The 20014-nt window shown below is 38.8% G+C and overlaps 1 protein-coding gene across 1 annotated transcript in view; it reads left to right on the top strand.

Annotated features, from left to right (window-relative positions):
- The first annotated feature begins 484 nt into the window (after positions 1-484).
- Positions 485-20014, top strand: part of LOC126969840 (vacuolar protein sorting-associated protein 45) — a 38491-nt gene continuing 18961 nt past the window's right edge. The window contains exons 1-3 of the mRNA XM_050815408.1: positions 485-1011; positions 3017-3215; positions 4798-4947. Of these exons, the coding sequence (XP_050671365.1) occupies positions 919-1011; positions 3017-3215; positions 4798-4947 (442 nt within the window). The 5' untranslated portion in view covers positions 485-918. The remainder of the gene's footprint in view (positions 1012-3016; positions 3216-4797; positions 4948-20014) is intronic.

Raw genomic sequence — 20014 nt, forward strand, 5'->3', positions numbered from 1 at the left:
GATTCATAAAATATTTTAACTTTAAAGTTATAAAATAACCCAGATACCTAGAAAATAAATTACTTAAATCATTTTTACACAAAATATAGGGTAAATATACCCTAAGGCCTAAAGGGTACCCTACTTGGCAACAGTGCTTCACACATAGAGATGGCGATCTGATATCGATTTATCGATAAGACGATTTTTAGATATCGGTTATAATCAATAAGTGACTGGATCCTGACGGCTATCGCCAGGGCATGGTCGGTCGATCACGCATACCTAAAAACAGATGGACACCGGCTTCCATGATTTGGTCTTACCGAGAGTTTATGCCAGTTAACCACCATCTTCCTCACACGGCGCAGCATACAGGTCGTTGTGGACGGTTATTATCAATGATATTATGTTGGACACGTCCAACATATATTGCTATGCAGATCTGTGACAGTAAAGGGATGCCGATACACCGGCCATACATACGTCTGTTGGGAAATGGTCATCGACTGCCAGAAGAAATTCATAACACCATTTGTCGTGTTACCACTCTTTGAAAATACTCCCCTTAATACTTCACTACCCCTAATATTAGAATACTGTCTCGATATCCATCTGCCACCACAATGTCTTCCCACACTGCCGTGAACAATTCGTAAGGGCAAGTTGAAGGTTTAAACCGGTTTTTCTTGCTACTCGCTATAGCTAATAGCTATCATTCGAGCCAGGTGACAGCCTGACAGGTCCCGTGAAGTTGTCGGACTTTTAGTTGATTATTTATTATTTACATAGAATCCCAAAAAAAAAAATATTTACCGTTGTATTTACTTCGAAAGTAGAAACACAAATTATTGGATTTTAATACAAGTACATATTTCTTTAAATAGTAAATTGTGTCAACAGTTATATGTATCTGTAACCATATAAACAAATTACAAAATGAATGTGATCCAAGCTGTGAAAATGTACATTACAAAAATGACAGAAGAAAGTGGACCTGGAATGAAAGTGATTCTAATGGATAAAGAGACAGTAAGGATATCCTTTAAGTTTCATCTATTAAAAACTTTTAAATTTAATTTTATGTTTCTGATATACATAATCATTAAATTAATATCAATGTGATCAATAAATAAACAGTTTATTTGATGACAATGATCTTGGTGATCAAACCTCCTGCAAGCCAGAGGAATTTTCACGAATTTTACTAGCCTTACTTTTGTTTATTTTAAAATGTGTAGGTATTATACTAGCTGTGCTGTTTTTGCTAAAAATTTATACATTTATAATATACAAATAACAACAGATTATGATGAAGAGATGGCTGGTCCATGTGTCATGCTTGTGAACAGGTGCTGCTTGTGGTGCCTGTTCTTGGGGATTTTTATATTGATAACTTTACTACCCAAACATTTTGTTCAACAATACTTTTGAATTTCATAACACATTTGTTTTTTAGAAATATCTGGGATTATGGTGTAAAAGCTATATGCATTGCCCAAGAAAAGACTAACTAACTCAACTTAGGCCCATATTAATAGATCAATCTCTAACCAGAACTTGAGTGTGTCTCAGATGAGACTGACTTGAGGCGTGAGCGACACCTTAATTCTGTCGCTAATTAATAGACGCTACTTATGTTCAACTCAGCTAACATTATTCTCAAGTAGCAGCTGGAGACGAATTCATGTTTTTTTTTCTTTATTTCTTGGCCTAGTTACCAAAATTGAGCCAAATTGAATGAGTTGGGAGTAAATAGTTTGCAACGTTTTGGTATTTATAAATTTAAGACAATGTTTTTACTTTATTCAATTTTAAATAATTAATATGCTTTATTATTTTCATCTTTTTTGATTATTTTGATGACTATTTTTGTGATACAATAATTTATCTCAATTTAATTCTTTTGGTAAGTTATCAGGCATTAATCAAACAACAACAAACAAGAGGCAGCTTAGGTACCTGACACTAAATGTAAATGACAGGACAGACAGACAATAGTCAAGTCCTACAACATTGGTTTGTTTCAAAAAGCCACAAAATACAAATTGTTGTTGTTGCAAGAATTTAAAAATGATATTGTTTGATGCAATGGATAAACAGTAGAAGTTTGCCTTTTCCCGGAGTGCAACCCGTTATTTTATATTTAGGAATTGACATTAGTAACGGGCTATAATAGCTGTGAAGCAGTTCGCTAAACTATTGCTGCTATGCAACTAGGATGATGAAATAAAAACCAAATTTTCAAATTCAAATTCAGTTGTTTATTCTGTAAGTAGGCTACTTAAATAGCACTTTAACATATTTTAAGCCAGGATAGTTCCAAATATTTTAAATCACAGTCTTCAAATGGATTCCTGGCATCTCTGATATACTGCTTAGGCAAACAAATCCACATAGGCCATAAAATATCGTTATAATATTCGATATCAGCAATAACTTCATTTATTGACATGTTTTCGCTTCAAATAATTATTTTTCTTGGTTAAAACTGCTGCTCAAGTCATGGTCGAACCCCCCCTTGATTCTTCCAATTCCAAATACGCACTTGAGGTCGCCCAGTTTGATTTATTAATATGAACGTTTTTTGACAACTCTCAATTGAGATTAAGTTTGAGGTTAGTCACTCAAGTCCAATTTATTAACAAGAATAGAGACTTGAGCACAATCTTGAGCTCATGCTCAAAGCTGAGATTAGTTTATTAATACGGGCCTTAATCTAGTAGTAGGCATAACAAATATATGTTTTTTCCTGGTGTTAACAGTGGTGAAATACCTATATTTTAATTTGATATAATTATGTATAATTGTAATTATCAAACTAAATGAGTAGGACAGATTTTTTTTAATTTTTAAACTAAAATATATTACTGATTTAGATTACAAACCTCAGTCTCTAGAGATTACGTCCCCAGGGTTATTGGTATAAATTAAAAATGTATATTTAATCTTGCAAATTGTCTACATAAATGTGTTTTTATTATGTCAGTCTTGGGACATTGACAAGAATATACAATAAATTGAATGAATTTTTCAGACCAGCATAGTTAGTATGGTGTTCAGTCACTCAGAGATTTTACAAAAAGAAGTATATCTATTTGAAAGGATAGAAAGCCATACAAAATGTGATAATCTAAAACACATGAAATGTATTGTTTTCATTCGACCGACATCAGAGAATATTGCATTATTGTCAAGAGAACTAAGGTACCCGAAATATGGCGTCTACTTTATATGTGAGTATATAATATTATATTAAATAACATAAGTTTTAATATCATCATTTCAAGTTAATCAGTGTAATTTTCAATATAATGTAAAACAAACAATATTTCGCTAAAAACACACAAAACATTTAATAAAAATATAAACACACAAAACTAGAAAGTACATGTACTTAACAAGTTATGTTATGTGGCTTTCCATAACCATAGAAAGAAACAAATTAAGCTAATTTGATACTACAATGAATACCTATAAAAGTAACCATAACTTAATGCTCTTAATTAAAAAACAGCCAACAGCATTTCTTGTTTAATTATCATAATAATTATACCAGTGGGAGGCTCCTTAGCACAGGTAGCGCCTAGATTATGGGTACTGCAACGGCGCATATTTAGTAATGTGTGAACATTACTTGTAGTTCTGAAGGGTGCCGCTTGGGAAATTACTGGGCAAATGACATCTTATGTCTCAAGGTAATGAGTGTAGTTGTAGTGCCCTCAGAATTTCAGGGCAGGGTGCTATAACTAGCATCAGCTGAATGTCCTGCTTGTCTTGTCCCTTATTGTCATAAAAAAATTAAATTATTTATTAATTATACTAACTTAAACATGTTCCATAATAAGGTGGTATTATGTGTTACAGCTTGGTAACGCGGGTATCAGGGTGAGATGGCGTATTTAGTATTTAACATACTGTGGGCACAAATTGAGAATTAGTAATTTGTTCAGAGATAAGTCTTTTTTGATGTGAGTGCCCAGTTTGAATCCCAAGCAAGTATAGGAAGGTGTCTTAAATTGAATAACGTGTGTAGTGAATACTACCTTTAGTTACCATCCTGAGCAATAATCCGCTGGCTCATAAAGCATAAAAAGCTGATCTTCTGGGTACTATTTTTACCTCGAACTTGACACTTCATGTCAATGGGAAAGAACATCGGAGCTCTATGTCTAAAGTACAGTTCAGATGTAAAACTGTTCCGTGAGCTATGTTTTCATTGATCATTAAGAAGTGGAGCGGGCTGAATGGTGTCCCTCCCATCATGATCAGATTTTATGCCCTGTTTATTCCGTTATTAATACGCAAAACGTACTACCATAGTCCCGAAATCATGGAAGTTAGCCCTTTCCATCTGATCATAAAAGGCGACAGCTTGGATATAGCTAATTATTGGCATATTGCCATAACCTCCCGACTTTTCAAAACAAAAAACAATTAAAATAGCTTATTTTTGGGAACAAAACAATATGCAGTGTTTATGTGTTTAAATTGGTCTTTGAATAATGGTGATCATGCATAAATAAGTAGTTGTCGTTTTTTTTTTTTATGGAATAATCATGGACAAACGAGCGTACGGGTCACCTGGTGTTAAGTGATCACCGCCGCCCACATTCTTTTGCAACACCAGAGGAATCACAAGAGCGTTGCCGGCCTTTAAGGAAGGTGTACGCGCTTTTTTTGAAGGTACCCATGACGTATCGTCCCGGAAACACCGCACAAGGAATTATATTAATAATTAATATATTAATGTAACACTTCAAGTATTATTTTTCATTCATAATTATTGATCACTTCAATTAAATTATTTTGTTGTAGACTTCAGCAATGTAATATCAAAAGCAGATGTGAAGACATTAGCAGAATGTGATGAGCAAGAAACAGTTAGAGAAGTGCAGGAGGTGTTCGCGGACTACCTGGCAGTGGATAGGCACTTATTCTCTTTCAACATTGTGGGCTGTTTACATGGTTTGTACAATTCATAACATAATTAGTCGTAATCATAGCATCTGTTTGATGACATCAGGCAAACATGCAGTACCTAGAGTAAACAATTACTTTGGCGATAGAACTTTAAAGAAATGAATACCATATATGCTTAATAGTTTGCCAGAGGACATCCGACGGGAACCAAACAATAATACGTTTAAAAAACTATAGAAGTATTATTTATGGTTGCAGTAACATTTGTAAAATTTGTTTTAGGATTTATTGTATGAGACTTGCTCGATCCTGTAGACACACTGTGTAAACAATTTTACAGGACTTTGTATTAGTTTAAGAAAAAAATTAAAAATTTGAAAAACATAATTTTATGAACGATGCGGGACTCGTACCCACGACCTCCGGCGTTCCGTGCCGGTGCTCTAACCAACTAAGCTAAACGTTCGAGTGACGTAGCTGTACCCGTAGATGAAGCCACAACTGGAGAGTTGAACAAAGCATACAAGATTTTATGACGATACGTCACTCGAACGGTTAGCTCAGTTGGTTAGAGCACCGGCACGGAACACCGGAGGTCGTGGGTTCGAGTCCCACATCGTTCATAAAATTTTGTTTTTCAAATTTTATTTGTGTATTAAACTAGAAGTGAGGGTAATGACTTTAAAAACATAACAAATTGTTAAGAAACTGTTTTTTTATAATAAATAAATAAATCAAGAACATTTATTCTATGTTATTGGCTTCTGTATTTCCTGTGCTGCTTAGGTTAAGTTAGCTAGTTCAGATCCGTTATATTTTGCAAACTTATCCTCTTGTTTGTGCCATTATGTGTCTGGTTACCTTCTATCTCTAACCAGTCCGAGAAAGACCTCCTTTTCAGACTGATGCAGGCTTCCGAGAGTGATGTTAGGTATTGGAGATATTTATACATGTTGTTTGGCCACACTTGAATATCTGTGAGCATATCTGCATAAAGGGATGCCTGTTAAAGGGAAATTTTTGCATGTGTAAGCGACAGTTGCTCGTCATGAAATGAATCTGCACCACTTTTTTTCCGCCAAGCAGTATTGTGTAAGCGGTATGTCTATTTCCGTTTGAATTGTATCATAGATAGATAATTTACTGAGCTCCTGACACTTAACATGTCGAATGGCGACAAGTTCAATCATGGTGCAGCTCAGAATTTAAAGTTTTCAAGAACCCTGTGAGACATGCATAGTATTGTTGAATATATCATAAATAATCTCAAAAAAAAAAATGAACCGTCTAAAATTCATATATTTTTCTGATGAGCATGAGCTTTAAAGTGTGGTATTAAGGGTTATTTTATTTTGTCACTCCGTACGAATTGCACAGAGAGATCTATCGAAACAACGTCAGTCCGCGCTCGGCCGCCGTCGTGGGTAGACACTGTGTCGATTGTAAGTAGTAGCTCGTACTCGGAAAGATCGCTGTACGAACATGAATATTTTTTATAAGCTCTACAATACTGTCTTTGATACTTTACATATTTTGTACGCAGTCAGATTTTCATAAAATTATGTTTCTGTATTTTTTTGAAGAATTAGTGATTTATAAGTTCATATCTAATTATAAGGTCTATATTAAATCGAAATCCAAGATGGCGCCTATGAAATTTACCAACTTGTCTTCATGGGTGTCATTTTCATGGTTATCGGGGTCAACAATAACAAATATCCGGTCAAAATCGAAATCCAAGATGGCGTCTATGAATTTTACCAACTTCTCTTCATGGGTGTCATTTTCATGGTTTTCGGGGTCAACAATAACGAATATTGGGTCATAATCGAAATCCAAGATGGCGTCTATGAAATTTACCAACTTCTCTTCATGGGTGTCATTTTAATGGTTTTCGGGGTCAACAATAACGAATATCGCCCTGTGCTGCCCTGCCCTATGCTGCCCCGGGCGTAAAAAGAATAGGGTAGTCCCAGGTCCAAGGGTGTCGTAAGAGGCGACTACGGGCTTTTTGAAAGTGGGAGAGTCACGCTGCCGTCTTATGACGTCAGCACAATCGGGCCAGACTCGTCCGGGTTACTTACCACACTCGCACAGAATACCGGCGTGAAGTAGCGGGCTAGTGCCGCTATGTTTTGCATAGGATAGTGTCGAGGACCGGAGGCCATCCCTTCCCCCCTCCCCCTCCCCATCACCCCCCAACAAAAATATGAGAGCGGCTCTACCAGGGTCGGAGAATCCCTCCCCGAGCATTCTCGCTCGGGCTGCCCCTCGTATTCTGGGGAGGGCACAGTACCGCGCATATCTAAGGACAAACAGGGCAGCAACACCACGGCACCCCGCTCCACGATTAATGTGGACTTCTGTAATATCAGGGGAATTCACTCCAATTTAAACGCCGTCCACCACCACCTTGAGACGGCGCAGCCGGCCTTGTGTTTCCTTACAGAGCCGCAGATATCTTGACCTAGCGATACGTCATATTTAACGTACCCCGGGTATAAAATTGAGCATAATTTCATGCCTCATGCCGGGGTATGTGTGTACGTTAGGGAGGATATCTGCTGTCGCCGTCTCGGCAATTTTGAGGGTAGGGACCTCTCTACTCTCTGGCTCCGCGTAGATTTAGAGGACCGCGTCCGCATCTATGCGTGTGTCTACAGGTCCCATAGTGGTAACGCAGAAACGGATCACCTCATGGGCTGCGTTCAAGCGGCATTTGATGACGTGCTTGCTCAGATCCCCTCCGCTGATATCGTAGTCTTGGGTGATTTCAACGGGCACAGTGCCGAATGGCTTGGATCACGTACTTCAGACTACGCAGGGCGATCTGTGCATAATTTTGCATTGGCGTATGGTCTGTCCCAATTGGTTGAGTCGCCAACGCGGCTCCCGGATGTGGATAGCCACATGCCGTCCTTATTAGATCTTCTGCTGACTACACATCCAGATGGTTACCAGGTCTCTGTCGACGCCCCTCTCGGAACGTCCGACCATTGCCTGGTCAGGACTGTAGTGCCTATCCGACGCCAACGTCGCAGACCACCAGCGACCCGCCGCGTTTGGCACTACAAGTCAGCAGATTGGGATAGGATGCGTTCCTTTTTTGCATCCTACCCTTGGGGCAGGGTTTGTTTCCCTTCGAATGATCCCAGTGTCATTTAACAACTGGGCAACAGCTGGTATTCATAGAAGCAGACAACGGTTATATGAACTGTATACTGAGAGATCATCATGTAATCATGATGCATCTTTCCTTATATATGTGAAAAATTATTCAAAATTATTTAAGAAAGTATGTACTATTGCTAAGTCAATGCATATTAGAGAAATAATTAAAAATGCTTCAAATAAAATAAAAATGACTTGGAAAGTTATTAACTTGGAATCTGGAAGAGCGAAAGACTGCAAGTTTGAATATAATCTAATAAAAAACAATACAAAAATCCACTCTGAGCAGGAAGTAGCTTCTGCTTTTGAGAAATTTTTTTCTGACATTCCAGTTTCCATCTCAAGCACCCTTGTCTCCTCCACCAGTGTTGCCAAGTCACTTCTTTTGGAAAATGTTAAGGAATGTAAACAAAATTTCAAATTCAGTGTTGTTAGCCCAGCAGAAATAATTAAAACTTTCAGATCCTTAGAAATGAAAAAAACTGCTGATATATGGGGCATATCTGTAAAAATAATAAGTTCTGTTATTGACGTCATAGCACCATATCTAGCACTAGTTTTTAATAGCTGTATTGAACATGGCGTGTTTCCTGACCTTCTGAAGTATAGTAAAATTACACCAATATTTAAATCGGGACTCACTTCTGACCCGAATAATTATCGCCCTGTTTCGGTGTTGCCGACCCTTAGTAAAATTTTTGAAAAAATTATTTTAAGCCAAATGCTTACTCACTTTAACACTTATAAGTTACTTCATATAAAACAATTTAGCTTTACTAGGGGACGCTCGACTACGGATGCAGGTGTTGAACTCATCAGGAATATTTTTGAGGCCTGGGAGGAATCACAGAATGCACTTGGTATCTTCTGTGATTTATCTAAGGCTTTTGATTGTGTTCAACATTCAACGCTGGTCAGGAAGCTATGCCACTATGGTATAAGAGGATCTGCACTCGATCTTCTGATCTCATATTTAAATAATAGGATTCAGAGGGTCGAGGTGAATGGCAGGAGATCTCCTGGGACTCCTCTCGGTATGGGGGTACCACAAGGCTCTATTCTTGGACCCTTCCTCTTCCTAATTTATATAAATGATCTACCTAACCTTGTAGAAAAAAAACACAAGGTGGTATTGTTTGCGGATGACACTTCACTTATATTCAAAGTGAAACGAAGCCAAGTTTTATATGACGAAGTAAACAATGCTCTATCTGACATCGTGTACTGGTTTAGCGCCAACAACTTATTGTTAAATAATCATAAAACCAAATATATTAAATTCACCGCGCCAAATGTCAAAAATGTAGATGCGAATATTTTATTAAATGGAGAGGTGGTAAAACCAGTGGAATCTGCTATATTTCTTGGCATTACTCTTGATTCCAAATTGCAGTGGGGCCCCCATATTGAAGGATTGGCGAATAGGCTTAGTTCTGCAGCATATGCGGTTAAGAAAATCAGACGGTTAACTGACATAGATACGGCGAGATTAGTATACTTTAGTTATTTTCATAGTATTATGTCCTATGGTATATTGTTATGGGGCAGTGCGGCCGATATTAATACTATCTTTGTGCTGCAGAAGAGGGCTATTCGCGCGATTTATAACCAAGGTCCTAAAGAATCATTAACAGAAAAATTTGAAGAAATAAACATTTTGACTGTTGCTTCTCAATACATTTTTGATAATGTTTTGTATGTTCATAAGCACATTGAGGAATTTTCTAGAAACTGTGACATTCATAATGTTAACACGAGGAACAAACATAAACTTGTTATGCCTACTACTCGGTTGGGTCGAGTTAGTAAGTCTTTTGTTGGGCGATGTATATGCTTCTACAATATGATCCCAGAAAATGTACAAAACAAATGTGTTACGAAATTTAAGAGAATTGTTAAAAAACGTTTGTGTGGGAAAGGTTATTATAGCATAAACGATTTTCTTAATGACACCACGGACTGGGATTAAAGCGAACACCCTCAGGCTCTTTATTATTAATGTTTATTGTACGATATTACATTGTAATCCATATTTTATATAAAAAAAAGCCCGCTGAGTTTCTTGCGCCCATTCTTCTCAGGTCTGAGGCAGTCTCTTTTGAATGGGTGGTAGATTTTGACGTTCAATAAGTGATTATAAATCCTATTTTGAATAAAAATATTTGAATTTGAATTTGAGTGCCTGCGCCGTTGCAGTAGCCGATGTGATACTGCAGGGCATGGATATTTTTATACCAAGCTCTGTAGTACTGATCGGTGGCAGATCACAGCCATGGTTCGATGCGTCAGTTAAAGCAGCATCTGACTGCAAAAAACAGGCGTATCGAACTTGGGTTACGGCGCTGGGCTCAAAGGATCCGAACTGCAAAGTTCTGAAGACGAAATATAACCGTGCCTCCAGATTTTTTAAGCGGCAAATCGCCCGTGCGAAATCGAAGTACGTCGTCAAAATTGGCGAGCAGCTTTCCAGTTACCCGACCGGAACACGCAAGTTCTGGTCGTTGTCGAAAGCTGCTCTTGGTAACTTCAACCAGCCGTCCATGCCGCCGTTGCACATGAGGAATGACACCCTGGCCCATACGGCAAAAGAGAAAGCCGATTTCCTGTGCACTCTTTTTGCCTCCAACTCGAATCTTGACGACAACGGAAAAACACCGCCGAACATCCCGCGGTGTCAGAGCTCCATGCCTGAAGTACAGTTCCGACAGAAAACTGTTAGGCGCGCTCTGTTTTCGTTGGACGTCAGGAAGTCGAGCGGGCCGGATGGCATTTCTCCAATCGTGCTTAGAACGTGTGCCCCTGAGTTGACGCCGGTGCTGACGTGTTTATTCCGGCACTCTTATTCAAAAGGCGTAGTCCCTGATTCATTGAAGTCAGCCCTTGTCCATCCGATCCCAAAAAAAGGAGACAGTTCGGATCCGGTAAACTACAGGCCTATTGCTATTACCTCCCTACTCTCCAAAATCATGGAGAGCATAATTAACCGCCAGCTCTTGGTATACCTTGAGGGTCACCAGTTGATCAACGACCGGCAGTACGGCTTTCGCCATGGTCGGTCGACTGGCGATCTTCTGGTATAAGTAGTTGGGATTCGCCGGTTCTGGCTCACAGTAGTGGGGATTCGCCGGTTCTGGCTCACTTGTTCGTGATGCCTACTAAAAAAAAAAAAAAAGTTTGGTGTCAAACTGGGGGTTTTGATGTATTTCCGAGCGATTGCGCTGACCCGTTTTTCGATATCTCTTATAGTTACAAAGTTAGCTTTTTAAGTTAAACAGATCCATACTCATTACTAATCATTGGTAATTAACCTAATTATTGGTGAGCGACTCAATGTCGATTCTTTGAAAGTGATAGATGTAATTAGTAAATTACCTCTCACATTCGTTACAACGATTAAAACGACAGTTTTATGCTGTGTTTATTATTAAGTTAACAGATGATATAAATAAAGTATATAATAAAACATCGTTGCAGATTGTATCATTTTAAAAATATTTGATGAAATCATTCAAACTCTTCTTATTAAACTTAAAGTATAGATACATTAAACAGTACTCGCAACACATGCTGCGGTAAATAAATTCTTTACTCTTGTAGTATTGTGGATATACATTCTGCAATTGCTTTGTAAAAACCTCAGCTGGAATCCCTGACTTGGATGATCATATGAATTGAAGTATTGTCCTATTGGACACTGCTCACCAATGTGTATTGCAACCTAGTGAGAGCCTGGCTTATTTTCACTATCTACATTGTTGACAATATAACATGGCGTTACAACGTATATCGACAATCGGTTTGCTGCGTAAACATTATTTTGAATACTGAGATCAATTTTCTTCAAATAATTCTGTATCTCGATTGTATTCATATTACCGTAGAATAATGTATTTAAAAGTTATTGGATTACAACTTACAATAAAACAAAACATCATTTTAAGTACATATTTAATTTCAATATTATAATGCAATATACGAGGGGAGGTCAAAAAGTTCGCGGAATGACTGGGAAAAAAGATGAAATGATACATTATGTTATTTTTCCTTCTCAATATATTCCCCCTTAACACGAATACATTTTTGGGATCTGGCATATAACTTATTAATACCGTCGAAAAAATAGGTTTTGTCTTGGGCGTCAAAATACGCCGAAATCGCCGACTTGACTTCATCATCGTCTCTAAATTTTTTTCCACGCAGCTCTTTCTTCATCTTTGGGAATAAATAAAAATCGCTAGGGGCCAGGTCTGGACTGTAGGGTGGATGGCGTAGTTGTTCAAAACCGCATCGATGAATGGCAGCCGTCGCAACATGACTCGTGTGAACGGGCGCGTTGTCGTGCAAAAGGAGTACACCTTTTGTCAGTTTTCCTCTTCTTTTTTCTTTAATAGCTTCTTTTAATCGGTCCAATAGGGAAGCGTAGTACTCTCCCGTTATAGAAACACCACGTTCTTTATAATCGATCAAAAGAATACCTTCAGTATCCCAAAAAATAGTCGCCATGATCTTTCCGGCCGATTGCGACACTTTAAATTTTTTTGGGGGTGGTGTGCCTTTTTTGTGCCACTGCATCGACTCCTGCTTTGACTCAGGCTCATAGTGGTGAACCCAAGTTTCATCACCGGTTACAATTCGGGCCATAATTTCTTCCCTAACTTCTCCACAGCGGTCCAAATACTCGCGGGAACAGTTGACGCGCTCACGTTTTTGCAGCGGCGTGAGCATTCTCGGGACCCACCTTGAACACACTTTACTCATGCCAAGATGTTGATGAAGAATATTTAAAATTGTGGTTTCTGATACTCCAACTGATGCTGCAAGTTGTTTCTTCTTCAACCTTCCGTCTTCCAATACAAGTTTTTCAACTTTTTCAATGATTTCCGGCGTAGTGGCCTCAATGGGCCGTCCAGGTCGAGGATCATCTTCAATTGACTCCCTTCCTTGCTTGAAAAGGCCGTGCCATTTGTAAATCATGGTTTTACCAGGAGCAGAGTCTCCGTAAACAGCTAACATCTCTTGCAAAATAGTTTGAGGCGTTTTTCCTTGTTTGGTGAGGAACTTTACGACGGCGCGATGTTCAATTTTCTCCATAGTGGCTAGTTTGTTCCCGATTTACTTGTTCACTCGTTTGTAACTCGAAAGCTAATGACCCAATTAGGCTAGAAATTGGCATATATAGTAATTATGAGTTACTCAAGTAGCGGCTACCTGGAGGAGCGACCTCACCCCCGCCAACCCCGCCATTCCGCGAACTTTTTGACCGCCCCTCGTAGTAGTAAGTTTAACTAAAACTATTACACACCCTTACTTTACGGTAATCTACTGGAATATTATGATTTTTACCAATTTTATTGTACAACTTGAGTTAAGTGATAAAGCTCTTTGTCATTTTCTTAATGTAACAAATTTTGAGATAAATAAAATACACTTTAGTTTCTGTGATTATTTCCTTTCGCGAATATATCAATAATTCGACCATCAGATTTCCTCATCGGGTCATTAATTATTTTTAGTATTAGTTTAAGATTTTTCTTTCGCCAAACATATTATAGAGATCAGGTAGTTATATCTTGAAACTAATTGACATGGTTGAGATTGTATAAAGGTTGCATTTCATCAAAGCATCAGGTGATTTAGATACAATTTGTGTCACTGACATCATTCAAAAATATTATAAAATTATTTACGAAAACTGATTTTCCACACCCACACACAGTGCACCCTCTACTACAAAAAGGTTTCATATAATATAATGAGACAATTTATTGTTAAACTACCATTTATTGATTATATTTAAATAGAACTATTTATAAGTAAAACAATATACAGTACCTACATCATAACTTACTCCACAAGTTATATATCTAAATAAAAGATGTATCTACTCAAATTCTTTTCAAAAAAAAAAATTCAAAATTCAAACTTAAAACTTATATAACATTTATTTTATTTTATGATGACTCCAAGCTAAGGTATCAATATAATTTGCTTAATATACCGTTTGGTATGACAAAGTAGATTTATTTATTCGTTGAGTGAAAATATTATGCTTTATTGACTTAAGTCTATGCATTGAACAATATTTATTCTTATTTTTAAATAGGCATTATTCATTTTCATATACTTACTTAGTAACACTTATAAAATTTGGAGTTACAATTTCCCTCAACATCTTCCGCATATATTTAGATCTAAGTCCTAGGAATTCATTAAATATGTTAACTTTGTTCCATCTTTAAAATAACATAACTTCTTATTATTGAGTTTTAGATAACAAAATATTTGTTCTGCATTGTCAGATGTTTCGAAACGCAAATGTAAATCATTTTTATAACTCTTTAAAAATTTATATATTAAAGTATAAGTATCAGTGTACAATAATTTTAATATATTTTGAAACTTATTTAACATATAGTTATAGTAAAAGTCATCGTATTAGAGTTTTAGAAATATCCAATATACCTGCAATATACCAAATAAATATGTTTATTGAGGAACAATTTAGTCTTTTGTAATTGAACTGCAACCAATTTTCATTTTAAAATAGATAAACTTTGGAATTCTATCTTGGCAATGAAATCATACAGTGCAATTTTACATTTACTCTTTTTTCAATATTTTCCGTTGTTATTTATATATTTGAGGTATTCATTAATTTATAAAAATCTTTTCGAAATCAGATGTAGGTAGCTTGTTTATGCATGTTTGTATTTAAATCTATGTAATTTTGTAGCCATGCGCTTTGTTTGAATTTTAAAATAATATGATTTTTTTTATAATGAGACGATTTATTGTTAAACTACCATTTATTGATTATATTTAAATATAAAAAATTATAAATAAAACAATATACAGTACCTACATCATAACTTACTCCACAAGTTATATATCTAATCCATTCTTTTCAAAAAAATAATTTAACCTTAAAAGTTATATAATTTTTATCTTATTTTATGATGACTCCAAGCTAAGGTATCAATATAATTTGCTTAGATATACAGTTTGGTATGACAAACTAGATTTATTTATTCGTTGAGTGAAAATATTATGCTTTATTGACTTAAATCTAAGCATTGAACAATATTCATTCTTATTTTCAAATAGGCATATCTTATAATTTTCCATTTTCATATACTTACTTAGTAACACTTTTATGAAATTTGAATGCGTATTTTCCCACAACATCTAATACATACGTTTAGATCTAAGTCCTAGGAATTCATTAAATATGTTAACTTTGTTTTCATCTTTATAATTATCGTACCGTACTTCTTTTTATTGACTTTTGGGTAGCAAACATTTTTTACTGCAGTCAGAGGTTTTGAAACGCAAATGTAAATCAGGTTTTATATCTGTGTAAAATTTTATATATTAAACTATCAGTATCAGTGTATAAATTGCCCTGTGCTGCCCCGGGGCGTAAAAAGAATAGGGTAGTCCCAGGTCCAAGGGTGTCGTAAGAGGCGACTACGGGCTTTTTGAAAGTGGGAGAGTCACGCTGCTGTCTCATGACGTCAGCACAATCGGGCCAGACTCGTCTTGGTTACTTACCACACTCGCACAGAATACCGGCGTGAAGTAGCGGCCTAGTGCCGCTATGTTTCGCATAGGTTAGTGTCGAGGACCGGAGGCCATTCTCCCCCGTCCTTCCCCCCCCCCCCCCCCCCCACAAAATATGAGAGCATTGGTATTTAAAGAGAAATTACCCCAGGAGGGTACCGGCTCTTGTAGAGCCAGAGAATCCCTCCCCGAGCATTCGCGCTCGGGCTGCCCTTCGTATTCTGGGGAGGGCGCAGTACCGTGTATGTCACAGGACAAACAGGGCAGCAACACCACGGCACCCCGCTCCACGCTTAATGTGGACTTTTGTAACATCCGGGGAATTCACTCCAACTTAAACGCCGTCCACCACCCCCTTGAGACGTCGCAGCCGGCCTTGTGTTTCCTTACGGAGACGCAGATATCTCGACCTAGCGATACGTCATATTTAACGTACCCCGGGTACAAAATTGAGCATAATTTCATGCCTCATGCCGGGGTTTGTGTGTACGTTAGGGAGGATATCTGCTGTCGCCGTCTCGGCAATTTTGAGGGTAGGGGCCTGTCTACTCTCTGGCTCCGCGTAGATTTAGAGGACCGCGTCCGCATCTATGCGTGTGTCTACAGGTCCCATAGTGGTAACGCAGAAACGGATCACCTCATGGGCTGCGTTCAAGCGGCATTTGATGACGTGCTTGCTCAGATCCCCTCCGCTGAAATCGTAGTCTTGGGTAATTTCAACGGGCACAATGCTGAATGGCTTGGAGCACGTACCACAGACTACGCAGGGCGATCTGTGCATAATTTTGCATTGGCGTATGGTCTGTCCCAATTGGTTGAGTCGCCGACGCGGCTCCCGGATGTGGATAGCCACATGCCGTCCTTATTAGATCTTCTGCTGACTACACATCCCGATGGTTACCAGGTCTCTGTCGACGCCCCTCTCCGAACGTCCGACCATTGCCTGGTCAGGAGTGTAGTGCCTATCCGACGCCAACGTCGCAGACCACCAGCGACCCGCCGCGTTTGGCACTACAAGTCAGCAGATTGGGATAGGATGCGATCCTTTTTTGCATCCTACCCTTGGGGCAGGGTTTGTTTCCCTTCGGATGATCCTAGTGCCTGCGCCGTTGCAGTAGCCGATGTGATACTGCAGGGCATGGATATTTTTATATCAAGCTCTGTAGTACCGATCGGTGGCAGATCACAGCCCTGGTTTGATGCGTCAGTTAAAGCAGCATCTGACTGCAAAAAACAGGCGTATCGAACTTAGGTTGCGGCGCTGGGCTCAAAGGATCCGAACTGCAAAGTTCTGAAGAGGAAATATAACCGTGCCTCCAGATTTTTTAAGCGGCAAATCGCCCGTGCGAAATCGAAGCACGTCGTCAAAATTGGCGAGCAGCTTTCCAGTTACCCGACCGGAACACGCAAGTTCTGGTCGTTGTCGAAAGCTGCTCTTGGTAACTTCAACCAGCCGTCCATGCCGCCGTTGCACATGAGGAATGACACCCTGGCCCATACGGCAAAAGAGAAAGCCGATCTCCTGTGCACTCTTTTTGACTCCAACTCGACTCTTGACGACAACGGAAAAACACCGCCGACCATCCCGCGGTGTCAGAGCTCCATGCCTGAAGTACAGTTCCGACAGAAAACTGTTAGGCGAGCTCTGTTTTCGTTGGACGTCAGGAAGTCGAGCGGGCCGGATGGCATTTCTCCAATCGTGCTTAGAACGTGTGCCCCTGAGTTGACGCCGGTGCTAACGCGTTTATTCCGGCACTCTTATTCAAAAGGCGTAGTCCCTGATTCATGGAAGTCAGCCCTTGTCCATCCGATCCCAAAAAAAGGAGACAGTTCGGATCCGGCAAACTACAGGCCTATTGCGATTACCTCCCTACTCTCCAAAATCATGGAGAGCATAATTAACCGCCAGCTCTTGGTATACCTTGAGGGTCACCAGTTGATCAACGACCGGCAGTACGGCTTTCGCAATGGTCGGTCGACTGGAGATCTTCTGGTATACCTAACACATAGATGGGCGGCGGCTATTGAAAGCAAGGGGGAAGGCCTGGCAGTTGGTCTGGATATAGCGAAGGCCTTTGATCGTGTATGGCACAAGGCGCTCCTCGCAAAACTTCCATCATTTGGGCTTCCTGAGAGCTTATGCAAGTGGACCTCCAGCTTCCTCACTGGGCGCAGCATACAGGTCGTTATCGACGGTTATTGCTCGAATCCCAAGCCCGTGAACGCTGGAGTTCCCCAAGGCTGTGTGCTATCTCCCACGCTGTTTCTTCTGCATATCAATGATATGTTGGACACCGCCAACATGCATTGCTATGCAGACGACAGCACTGGTGATGCCGTATACACGGGCCAAGCAGGTCTCTCTCGGGAAAACGTCGACCAGTGCCGGGAGAAACTTGTGTCTTCTATCGAGTCCTCTCTCGAGAAGGTCGCGGAATGGGGTAAGTTGAACCTTGTCCAATTTAACCCCCAGAAGACTCAAGTTTGCGCGTTTACCACTAAAAAAACCCCATTTGCCGTATCACCGCTCTTCGAGAACACTTCCCTTAAAGCCTCGCCTAGTATCGGAATACTGGGTCTCGAAATCTCGAGCAATTGCCAATTCCGTGGCCATCTGGAGGGCAAAGCCAAACTGGCTTCAAAGAAACTGGGCGTCATAAATAGAGCACGGCAATACTTCAAGCCGGCCCACATTCTAGCGCTCTACAAAGCGCAGGTCCGGCCTCACATGGAGTATTGCTGTCATCTCTGGTCTGGCGCACCCCAGTATCAGCTCGATCCATTTGACCGCGTGCAACGCAGAGCAGCTCGAATTGTCGGGAACCCAGTACTCTGTGAACGGCTGGATCATTTGGCGTTGCGTAGAGATGTCGCTTCATTGTGTGTTTTCTACCGCATCTATCACGGGGAGTGTTCCGAAGAGCTGTTCAACCTGATTCCTGCCGCCGAATTTCACCTTCGCACGACACGCCACAAGTTAGGATTTCATCCCCACCATCTGGATGTGTGGCGGTCCTCCACAGTGCGGTTTTCAAGGAGCTTTCTTCCTCGTACCACGAAGCTGTGGAATGAGCTTCCGTGTGCGGTGTTTCCGGGACGATACGACATGGGTACCTTCAAGAAAAGCGCGTACACCTTCCTTAAAGGCCGGCAACGCTCTTGTGATTCCTCTGGTGTTGCAGGAGAGTGTGGGCGGCGGTGATCACTTAACACCAGGTGACCCGTACGCTCGTTTGTCCTCCTATTCCATAAAATAATAATAATAATAATTATTATTTTAATTTATTTCGAAACTTATTTAACTAGTGAAAGTCATCGCATTAGAGTTTTAGAAATTTTCAATAAGTATATAAAATCCCAACTAAATATGTTTATTGAAGAACAATTTAGTTTTTCGTAATAGAACTGCAACCAAATTTTCATTTTAAAATAGATAAACTATGGAATTCTATCTTGGCAATTAAATCATACAGTGCAATTTTACATTTACTCTTTTTTCAATATTTTCCATTGTTCTTTATACATTGAGTTATTTATTAATTTATAAAAATCTTTTCGAAATCAGATGTAGGTAGCTTGTTAATGCATGTTTGTATTTAAATCTATGTAATATTTTAACCATGAGCTTTGTTTGAATTTTAAAATTCTATGAATATTTTGTTTTTTCTGTGTGTGTGTGTGTGTGTGTGTGTGTGAGAAATTGCTTTAAATTTCTGAAGTAAATAACATATGTATTTTTATTACGAAGGTTTGGAACAAATTTTATGCTTTTTGTATCATCAATAATTACATTTTTTATTCTCGGGGCATAAGGATAGGTCAGAATGTAAATCATGCAGTTCAATTGAATATTCTTGGTCTACTTCCAAAATAAAACCAAATTCAAAATCATCCGGAACATCAAAATTTGTACGGATATCTACCCATTCAAAACCTTCTGTAGGAAGGAATGGAGATACAGCCCATCCATAACGGTTATTAGCATCAAAATAAGTTATAAACGACGTTTTTCTTTGTCCTGTTCTTATTTGCCAGAAATATTCACAAGTAAAGTCGTTACAAATTTAAGAGTAGGCACATGTTTCGTCTTGAGAGACATGCAAATATTTCAGTGGTTTCGTTTTATAATATTGTAACCTATACTTATTTGTTTAAATTCGCTTTTTCATAACGATTCCTACATTAAGATTAAAGCTGATTCATTAACTGTGACGTTTTTTAAAGTAATATATAATTGCATTACGTTATTTTTACAGATGTTACTTGTAAGATGATTTGAATAATATCTTTTCCGTTGTTCATGCATTAAATTCTATTGAAAAAGTAATTGATATTATTCCACAAACGTAAGAAAAATACAAGGCATTCACAAAAACTATAA

The sequence above is a fragment of the Leptidea sinapis genome, chromosome 19, assembly GCF_905404315.1.
Source record: "Leptidea sinapis chromosome 19, ilLepSina1.1, whole genome shotgun sequence".
Lineage (NCBI taxonomy): Eukaryota > Metazoa > Arthropoda > Insecta > Lepidoptera > Pieridae > Leptidea > Leptidea sinapis.